Below are 11,153 nucleotides of genomic sequence, written 5' to 3' on the forward strand. Positions count from 1 at the left end.
ATTAGTATTTTCCAAAAAGTAAACAAGCATTTCAAAAACGTGGATGGAATGTTATATTTTCTTTTAGTTTATCATGCTATCGTCATGAACATTTTATTGAATGTTAACCACTTTAAAAGGAACATGCATCAATTATTTTAAAGCTCATGTTACGGTTTTCTTCCGTTGAAAGAGAGTCGGACCAAAATGCAGCGTGGTTAATTCGATACATGTTTAATGAAGACAAAACACGATCAATACAAAACAACAACCGGAATGTGAAAACCTATACAGCCTATCTGGTGAAATACAAAACACTGAGACAGGAACAATCACCCACGAAACACTCAAAGAATATGGCTGCCTAAATATGGTTCCCATTCAGAGACAACGAGAATCACCTGCCTCTGATTGAGAACCGCCTCAGGCAACCATAGACTTTGCTAGAACACCCCACTAAGCCACAATCCCAAAACCTACGAAAAACCCCAATACACAAACACACCACAAAATAAACCCATGTCACACCCTGGCCTGGCCAAATAAATAAAGAAAACACAAAATACTAAGAGCAGGGCGTGACAGCTCACTACATTAAATTACACACAATGTGTAAGCCCATTTCATAGAGAATGTTACAAACTGGACTATGTTTAGTAACTTACTTTGAAGAGATGGTGATTGGGTATAAATAAACATTTGGTGTTTGGTGGTCTAAATTCAGTGCACTTTATCTTCCATTTCACTACAGTCAGACTCTTCCCACATGCCAACACATTTATCCCAGCTTCAGAAGCATCTACATTCACCAAATGTGTTGTGGTTATCCTTAGATATATTCTCCAGACTGGCTTAGAGGAAGTTATTTATATTTTGTTAATGTTTTATTCTAGATAACTTGTCTTTAGAATTTTACAGATAGAAAGATAAAATCTGCTGTGTCATAACAACATGAAACCAAAACATTCATGCTGACTTCCTCCAGAGTCCAGAAAAATGTATTTGCACGATATGCAAATGTGTGCATATTTAAGGAGACATTGCCTCATTTGCATATTTTAATAATATATTTTTGAAAAATGTTTATAAAGAAAGTATTATATTTTTCTAAATTCAACTGGTAAAAGTTTATTGTGATATGATTAAGGGGAAAAATTACCCTTTGAGGGTTTGGAGCATAAGCTTGTGTCCATTGGATGTTGATCAATGTTAGTGAGTGAATGGAAATTGTGGTGGGCGCCGGTCAGGCTGGCAATGCCAACAACTGAGATATAGAGCTGACAGGTGACACACACACACACACACACACACACACACACACACACACACACACACACACACACACACACACACACACACACACACACACTGGGCCGTCTGGAGAAGAGTAATCATCACTGATTGGCTAATTAAGACTCTGTTGGAGTAAAACTTCTTCACTAAGGAAGTACTCAGTGGGAGCTTGACTCCACTGTGCCTGTGTGCCTGCGTCCAGTGAGTAGTGTTGTTTTGTAGTAGGAGTTTTTTGCACTCTCAATAAGCCACAGTGTGTACAATGTGTACAAAAAACACAGGGCTTGGAATAGCACTACTTGTATCGCTAGTTATACTACAGTTATCTTTCTACTAATAAAAAGGATATTAAACGTCTGTTTTAGTGTATTTATGGGCTTACCATTTTGTTTGTTTAGCAGTAGCTGTGTTTCCAAACCTGTCTGATTCATTTTTCATGGGGGCAACTGGTGCCTTTGTGTCTGTGGCGGAGTCGTGAAGCCTGTTTTTGCCTGCGCGTCACACGGGTGTGCAAGTCGACAGGCCACAGAAATTGCCACGCTTGTTGGGGCAACGTACGACGTCAGACTTCGTTTTCCGCAAACGATTGCGTTTCCGACCCCTTAGTCTGTTGATGCTGATCTATCAGTGTGTGTGTGTGTGTGTGTGTGTGTGTTTGTGTGTTCATGTGCCCACGTGCGCGCTGTGCATGTGTGTGTGTTTACATGTATCCGACTAATAGCTTTAGGCGCACTACCATCGAAAAAGTGACTTGCAAGAACAAGAACATCTCTGGCATAACAACTCCAACTAGAGCACTGCCTGTGTCTCCTCTGTCCTCTTAGTAGTGTGACACCAGTCGAGTTCCTAATTCCTGGGTTGTCTCTCCTGCCATGCGCACGCACACACACACACACACACGCACGCAGGCACGCACGCACACACACACACACGCACGCACGCACGCAGGCACGCACGCACACACACACACACACACACACACACACACACACACACACACACACACACACACACACACACACACACACACACACACACAAGCTAGTTCCTGGGCTGTCTCCTCTGCCCCTCGTTGTACCAGTAATTAAATACAGATTAAATTAGAGCTCCTGAGTGCTTCCTCATACTGCTCCGCTGCTCTGGAGGAGTGATGGGAGGGCACAGGGACACAGGCTGAGATGCTCTGATAAGGCCTTGGATGATTAGAACAGAACACCTCCGCTTCCATCCTTCCATTCACAGAGCTCCGCCGTGGAGAGACGGAGACAGAACACACGGAGAGGAGGATGATCTCTGGATTAGTTTAATTAGTTCGAAATGACCCCCTGGATTAATGATTGACAATCAGGACAGGAAGTGTGTGTGTGGGTGGGGGGTTGTGTGTGTGTGTGTGTTTCTGTCTGTCTCTGTGTGTGGGAGCGCATCTGTGTGTTTTCGTGGATGGTGGATGAGTAGCCTGGTCCCAGATTTAAATGTGATTTAGCCAACTACGACGGTCAGACATATTGGCTGCGGTAAACGCGCATACAGATCTGGGACCAGGAAGAAGTGTGAGGGGCTCACAAATGAAAAAGGAACAGGATAGTCTGGAAATGGGTGGCATTTGGCTATGGCAGTGAAGGTTTGAGTAAGAAGCCACAATAGGCAACAGTAGGGGATGTTGCGAAGGGTGCTTGGTAGGTACGCCACATCCCACGTATATACATACCCAAGGACCTTGTGCTGTATGATCAGCTAGTGATGCTGCTGAAACCTGACGCTACTGGTTTCATGTAGTCCCCTGACCGCCTGCCTAGCTGCCTATCCACTGGCTTGTGTGAGAGCAGAGAATGAGGTGAGTTGGCATGATCAGTGTGGAAGACCTGCCTCCTAAATGCTGACTGTTCGCTCCGTGCGGACCTGGCTTGCTGACTGCTCCCCGCCATGCACAGAGCCACGGGACGCATACACTCATCAACATCAATGCCTTCTGACCTGATGCGCAGGATGATAGTGACAGAGGAGGTTTTTCGGTGTCAGGTGAAAGGAATTGACTTTGAACTTATCGCCAATTACTATTCGAGGAAGGATATCTACATTTTCTGTAATTGGAGGGAACAGAAGAAGAGGGAAGAGGAGTGCAAAGATAATACGTGAGAAATATATACACAACCGTGTATATCCCCCCTCCTCAATCGAACACCACAACGGCTCTCAAGAAACTACATTGGACTTTGTGCAAACTGGAAACCGCATATCCTGAGGTCGTATTTTTTGTAGCTGGGGATTTGAACCCTTTGATGCATACAATCACATAATTGTGATCATTGTCGAGTGGTCCCTGTAGCATACCGAGTGGTCCCTGTAGCATACCGAGTGGTCCCTGTAGCATACCGAGTGGTCCCTGTAGCATACCGAGTGGTCCCTGTAGCATACCGAGCGGTCCCTGTAGCATACCGAGCGGTCCCTGTAGCATACCGAGCGGTCCCTGTAGCATACCGAGCGGTCCCTGTAGCATACCGAGCGGTCCCTGTAGCATACCGAGCGGTCCCTGTAGCATACCGAGCGGTCCCTGTAGCATACTGAGCGGTCCCTGTAGCATACCGAGCGGTCCCTGTAGCATACTGAGTGGTCCCTGTAGCATACCGAGTGGTCCCTGTAGCATACCGAGTGGTCCCTGTAGCATACCATCGCAAATATGTGGTTGGAACAGTAGCAACAGAACGTATGATGCAACAAACGTGTCTAAACAGCATTGCTGTCTGAAAAGCATCCAAACAATGCTTTGTACTGATGTGAAATAAAGGTCTTCACTACTTTATTCTTAAAGTTGATATTTTATGGTATAAGATAAATGCAAACTTCATCCACAGCCAAACACATCCACAGCCAAACTAATTCCATAAACCAGTCTAAATAAAATGTTGCACTGACAAGAAAATGAAACATAAGTTAGCGACCTAACAGCTAGACTTGTTTACAATGTACAACATCTCTGGTGAGCACAAAGGGAGAAATGTAAAATTGTTTAGAAAATAAATGCGTGTCAGCTAAGCTAACAGCAGCTAAATTCTTTATGATGGCAGCCATGTTTGACATCGAAAACTCCTCAGTCCCAGAATACTATTCACTATGAGACACAAATAAACAAAGTCAAAGTCAAAAATTGCTGCGCCCATTGCCAGAAAAATATTCACTTCGTTTCGGCCACTTTTCAGCATATTACAAATCTCCAATGTAGTTGTTACGGTGCATACAAGAACCTGAGCACATGACTTGACAAGTCATTTGCAGTTTTTGACAAATCACAAAGCAAATAAAATGTTATCACTTCACAGATCATCACCCCAAATACAAGCCTACTGCCTAGCCCAGGGGTGGGCAAATGTTTTGGCTTGAGGGCCACATAGGGATTTTGAAATTCAAAGGAGGGCTGCATTTTTGGGGGACCAATTGTTTGTTAAAATCAATTTGCGGGTGACTCCCGAGTGGCACAGTGGTCTACGGCACTGCATCGCAGCAGTGGTCCACTCTCAGCATTCAACATCATAGTACCCTCCAAGCTCATCATTAAGCTTGAGGTCCTGGGTCTCAACCCCGCCCTGTGCAATTGGGTCCTGGACTTTCTGACGGGCCACCCCCAGGTGGTTAAAGTAGGAAACAACATCTCACAACACGGACAAACTGAAATGGTCCACCCACACAGACAGTGTGGTGAAGAAGGCACAACAGCGCCTCTTCAACCTTAGGAGGCTGAAGAAATTTGGCTCGTCACCTAAAACCCACAAACTTTTACAGAGGCACAATTGAGAGCATTTGAGAGCATCCTGTCAGGCTGTATCCCCGCAGCTTCATTAAATTGTCCCTGCAAAACATCAGTCTCACCATCAACATTGAAGAGAATACTCTGAGATGCTGGCATTCTAGGCAGAGTTCCTCTGTCCAGTGTCTGTTATCTTGACCATCTTAATCTTTTCTTTATTTGGCCAGTCTGAGATGTGGCTTTTTCTTTGCAACGCTGCCTAGAAGGCCACTAGTCTTCTCACTAAAGACTAGTGAGATCTGGCCACCTGACAAGCTATCCACTCAACCTCATCCCCTCCTCCCTTCTCCAGACCATCTCTGGAGACCTTCTCCCATTCCTCAGTTCATCAACTGATTCCTGACCACTGACTTCAAAATGGCCTGAGTCGCTCCCCTCCTCAAGAAAACAACAGTCGACTCATCTGACGTCAAAAAATATAGACCTGTTCATTCTTTTCTTTCCAAAACACTTGGTTGTTCTGTCTCTGATCAACTCTCTTGTTATCTCTGTCACGAACCGGCTCGAAGCCTGTAACAAAAAGGGAGACAACGTGGAGATGAAGAATAACAAAATATATTTATTAACTGAAGTAAAGTAAATACAATTAAAAATGGTGTGTGTTTTTAGTCAGTAGTGTAAGTGAGTGGTCGCGTGTATACATGTGATAATGAGGGGTACTGAAAGGTGCCAACGTAAACAAACCAAATAGCAACAAAAATGCCACAAACAAAATCTGTCTGTGTCTGCATGTGTCTCAATGAATGGGGAAGAGGTGCATTTAACCTGGGACACACCCGAGCCCAGGTGTGTCCCATTTCACTGATGACCCTCCCAGCTCTGCCCACCGACATCCTATTAAGGAAAACAAGTGCCAAAGAGAAAGAATTCGGCAGACAGAGTGGGAGGGTTGTCACATCTCACTCATAATGATCTTCTCGACCCTAACCAGTCAGGCTTCAAGACAGGTCACTCAATCAAGACTGTTCTTCTCTGTGTCATGCAGGCTCTCCGCACTGCCAAAGCTGACTCTCTCTCCTCTGTCTCATTCTCCTAGATATATCCACTGCCTTTGACACCGTGAACCGTCAGATCCTCCTCTCCACCCTCTCAAGGCTGGGCGTCTCAGGCTCTGCACGCTCTTGGATCTGTGTCTGCACCACATACACTCACTACTGGTGTCCCCCAGGGCTCGGTTCAAGGCCCTCTCCTCTTCTCTCTATACACCAAGTCACTCGGCTTCATCATATCCTCATATGGTCTCTCCTATCATTGCTATGCGGATGACACTCGACTCCTTTTCCCCCTTCTGACACCCAGGTGGCAACACGCATCTCTGCGTCCCTGGCAGATATCTCAGCTTGGACGTTGGCCCACTACCTCAAGCTTAATCTCGACAAGATAGAGCTGCTCTTCCTCCCGCGGAAGGCCTACCCACTCAAAGACCTCTCCATCACGGTTGACAACTCCACACTGTCGCGCTTCCAGTGTGCAAAGAACCTTGGCGTAACTAGGGCTGTTGCGGTGACTGTATTACCGCTACACCGGAAGTCATGAGTTATGACCGCAGTAAAATGATATGTGACCATGAGGTACTATATGCTTTGGTAGTATCCAACTTGCTAAAGACCAACAGGTCCTCATGGCCTGGTACTCAGGGCTCTATTGTCCCTCCAACCACTCTGACAACCATGCAAATGCATTCAAAAATCACATCAAACACGTATCATCCAAACAGTATCATGCATTAAAACTCACTTCACTGTGATGCTCAATTTTGAAGAAAGAAGTTCAACAGCAGGTTGAAACGGAGCGTAAAACATGGTCGTTGTGGATGTTGTTTCAAAACCTAACACAACGAAATGGACAGCTTTCTAAGGTGATGATTCATTCAAAACAGCCATATGCATATTCAAGCTTATTCATACCCATAGGCTTCTGAGCCCAAGTCCCACCCACAATATTGTGCCGTTACACAATACATAGCCTACTGCATATTACGCATGGCAGAAAAACATAGAACAAAACTGATTCAAGATGTCTTTGTTACATAATTGGTCTAGCCTATACTCCAATATTAAACACCTTTGACTAATCGCCTTTGAGTGTGGACTGTATTATTATGCTTGCTGAATGGTTACCTTATGCTATGCTCCAAAATGTATGTCCAGGAGCCTGGGAGAGAACGGTTCATTGATTGTGGAGGTCAATTTCAAATCGCCTAGTAATAGGGACTTTTGAAAATATTTTCATTATTAATTGGGTGACATTAACTTTAGCTATACAGAATATCTCAGCACCGTGCATTTTCATCTCCTCCTCTCTCTCCTTTGTCGCTTTCTCGAGCGCGCAGAGGGGCTGTTAACAGTTTAGTGAAATATGTTTTGTTGCAAAAACATGTTACTATGATGTTGCCCCAACTGATTTCACTTGGTTTCCCAAATGAAGCACTGGGTGGCTGCAGGAACAGGGTTGGAGAGCCAATGACATACAGAGTTTCGGTGGACAATCACCTGGTGCCGCAGCGAGAGGAGGCTCCTCAAAGAGTGGTTGATGCATGGAGTGAAATAAGTGTTTTTATATATTCTTTTATATTTTTTGACTTATTCTCAGATGCTCATATTAAGCACATGCTCAGCAATAAAACCGAGGCAGCCTACCAGGCATCATTGAAAAACGCACTGGCAGGAAAGAGCATGGCATCCATTCGTTATCTGAGTGCATACAGATAACATGTATTTTCCCCCCTGCCCTATTTCCTGGCCATTTGATGAATGGGCCGTTCTAAATCCAAACCAATTTGACATATTAGTTAAGACAAGATAAAATTGAGAATAGTCTGATGGGTGAAAACATGATCACTTGATGAGAAAACTGCTGTGCAGCCTGAGGCAAGGAACAGAGCGCAAGCTTTCTTTGCTACTTTCTCAAATCATCAAAAGCCGATAGTCGCTTCATGTTTTTGATTCCGAAGACATTGTAAGGTTTGTATTATTCACAACTAACAAAATGTCCTGACCCCGACAGCCTTAGGCGTGACCCTGGACAACACCCTGTCGTTCTCTGCAAACATCAACAGCAGTGACTCGCTCCTGCAGGTTCATGTGCTACAACATTCGTAGAGTACGATCCTACCACACAGGATGCGGAGCATCTCCTAATCCAGGCACTTGTCATCTCCCTTCTGGAATTCTGCAACTCGCTGTTGGCTGGGCTCCCCGCTTGTGTCATCGAACCCCTGCAACCTATCCAGAATGCTGCGGCCCGCCTGATTTTCAACCTTCCCGAGTTCTTCCATCTCACCCCGCTCCTCCGCACACTCCACTGGCTTCTAGTCAAAGCTCACATCCACTTCAAGACCATGGTACTTGCCTATGGAACAGCAAGGGGAACTGCCTCTCCCTACCTTCAGGCTATGCTCAAACCCTACACCCCCAACAGGAGCACTCCGTTCTGCCACCTCTGGTCTCTTGGCATTCCCACCCCTACGAGAGGGTAGCTCCCACTCAGCCCAGTCCTGAATGTAACACTCACACTTGACTCCCCTCTTTCTAGCTCTGACTTTGCTGGTAGCTACTTCATTTTGGAAAAGGGTACTTACTATGCCTTTGATATGTGGTTGTCCCACCTAACTATCTTAAGATGAATGCAATAACTTGAAGTCGCTCTGGATAAGAGTGTTTGCTAAAGGACTCAAATGTAAAAATGTAAAAAACAAACTAATAAAACAGGTAAACATAATGACGGGGCAGTGGAGGCTGGTTTAGCTCACTTGGAGAGACGCTTCTCTCCAGCTGGAGGTGGAGTGGGAAAGCAGGCTTGGACACAGGGGAGGACATCCCTGGATCTGTAAGAGGAGGAGGAGGAGGAGCTGTGAACTCATTATCTCTAGATTATGAAGTGAATCCACTGCCAGGCTACGGTTATTTACTCAGCAATCAGTCTGTTCTGCAGGCCATTTGTGGTTAAATTGCTACGGGATATTACTCATTTGTAAATTTACTTTCTTCAATCCCATAAGTCAAAACTTGGACAAATAGACACATTAGAAGGTTCCAATTACAGTAGCGATTTACCAAATGTTTCAAATACTTGATATGTTTAAAAAGATCACAGAGGAGTACATGAATGAATATACTTGTTGTGCTGTTAACATGTTTTATTCTCTTGTTTGTGTTTCCCAGGTCCAGGAGTGGCTCTGTCTCAACTGCCAGATGCAGAGGGCGTTGGGCATTGATATGACCACCGCACGATCCAAGAGCCAGCCGCAGATCCACTCTCCATCCCACCAAGCCAAACCCATTGTCCAGCCATCACCTGTTCATCCAGCCCAGCTAAAATCCCATCCCCAGCCCCCACTTCAGTCTTTACCCCACTCCCAGCCCCAGGCCCAACCCTATGGTCAAACTCAGCCCCAGGCCCAGCCCTACGGTCAATCCCAGCCACAGTCCTTTGGCCAAACTCAGCCCCAGCCCTATGGTCAATCCCAGCCTCAGCAACAGCCCTACAGCCAAACTCAGCCCCAACCCTATGGTCAATCCCAGCCCTATGGGCAGTCCCAGCAACAGCTCTATGGTCAATCCCAGCCCCAACAACAGCCCTACGGCAAAAGCCAGCCCCAGCAACAGCCCTTTGGCCAAACCCAGCCTCAAGACAACCCCCAGGCTCAGCATCAGCCACAGCCCTCCCCTGGCCTACAGAGACACCCTGTCGCCGGCTCAGCCTCCCTGCCCGGGTCTTCGACAAGCTCTCCCCAGCACATCCCATATGGCCAGAGAGGGCCTGGAGGTCCCGGCCAGCCCCGGATACCCCACCCTGGGGCAGTCCCCCTGGTGGGCATGGCCAAGGCTCCCTCCCAGCCAGACCTGGGCAGAGGAATACCGATGCACCAGGGCGGCCGCCAGGCTGCCAGCGCTGGCTCCTCCCCCGCACATCGACCCTCCGCCCCCCAGGGGCAGCCCCCCCAGGATGGTCTGACCAAACTCTTTGGCTTTGGGGCATCGCTCCTCAACCAAGCGGCCAGCACCCTGGCATCTGTGGACCCCCTCTCAGGGCCACCGTCCTCCCAGCCCTCCCCTGCCAGGGGTGGACCTGCCAATAAACAAGAAGGACCTCCTGGTGCCAAACCTTTCCAGACAGGTGGCCCGCATGCACCCCAAGTGGGTGGTCTCCATGCACCAACTCAGAAAGGGCCCCAACAGCAGCAGTTGCCTGCACATCAACACAAGGGGCCACAGCAGCAGCAAGGGTCTCCCCTCAAACAGCAGCAGCAGCAGCCGGCGGCCAGACAGGAGCCTGCTCCCAAGCCTGTCGAGCCTGAGAAGCCCAAAGTCAACTGCCCCCTGTGTAAGACGGAGCTCAACATCGGCAACACAGCCGAGCCGCCCAACTACACCTCCTGCACCCAGTGCCACGCCCAAGTGTGCAACCTGTGCGGATTCAACCCAGCGCCTCACCTGGAGGTAAGCAAGACTTTCCCTTCTTCCACATGCTCTACCTCCTCTCTCACCCTTTCTGTCTGTTTCTATCTCCCCCCTCTCTCTCTCCCTCTCCCTGCCTCTCAGTCACGTTTCTCTCTTCTCCCTACTATCAAATATGAATTGTGTCCCTTTCAGGGATTGTGGCTTATATCTCATCTCAAGCTCGACATCATAGCATCCCCACATAGTGGTGCGAACTCGCGGTAATATCCTCCTCCCTTTCTCTTCTCTCTTTCTCTCGCAGTCTCACTCTGTCTGTCTCTCTCTCTCTTTCTCACTCACACTCTCTCTCTCTCTCTCCTTCTCTCCCCCTCTTATTGCCCTTGATCCTTCGCTGAGAGGTGTGCACCTGTTTGTCATTACTTTGTGAATAATGCGGCTCGACCAAACGTATTTACAGCAATCACACCTTGACAGTGTCGCGGCACGTCAATCTTTATATCTCTACCATGTTTGGCCGCTGCAACAATTAATTTCTTCTCTTATTATGCCGTTCCAATTGATAGAGGCAGTTTTTCAATTTTGACGAGTGGTTCTTCAAGGATACCTGGTTAAAGGGGTGCGTGGGAAACAAAAAACGTAGTTTTTTCCTCCCATTCATTGGTATTCAAAAGAGTTGT

The 11,153-nt window shown here is 47.0% G+C and overlaps 1 protein-coding gene across 1 annotated transcript in view; it reads left to right on the forward strand.

Moving 5' to 3' along the window:
• The window catches only part of LOC112215183 (protein piccolo-like), an 81,126-nt gene extending 70,386 nt beyond the window's left edge, over positions 1 to 10,740 (forward strand). The window contains exons 4-5 of the mRNA XM_024374123.1: positions 9,238 to 10,515; positions 10,696 to 10,740. Of these exons, the coding sequence (XP_024229891.1) occupies positions 9,238 to 10,515; positions 10,696 to 10,740 (1,323 nt within the window). The remainder of the gene's footprint in view (positions 1 to 9,237; positions 10,516 to 10,695) is intronic.
• Positions 10,741 to 11,153: the final 413 nt, after the last annotated feature.

The sequence above is a fragment of the Oncorhynchus tshawytscha genome, linkage group LG16, assembly GCF_018296145.1.
Source record: "Oncorhynchus tshawytscha isolate Ot180627B linkage group LG16, Otsh_v2.0, whole genome shotgun sequence".
In the NCBI taxonomy this organism is placed as follows: domain Eukaryota; kingdom Metazoa; phylum Chordata; class Actinopteri; order Salmoniformes; family Salmonidae; genus Oncorhynchus; species Oncorhynchus tshawytscha.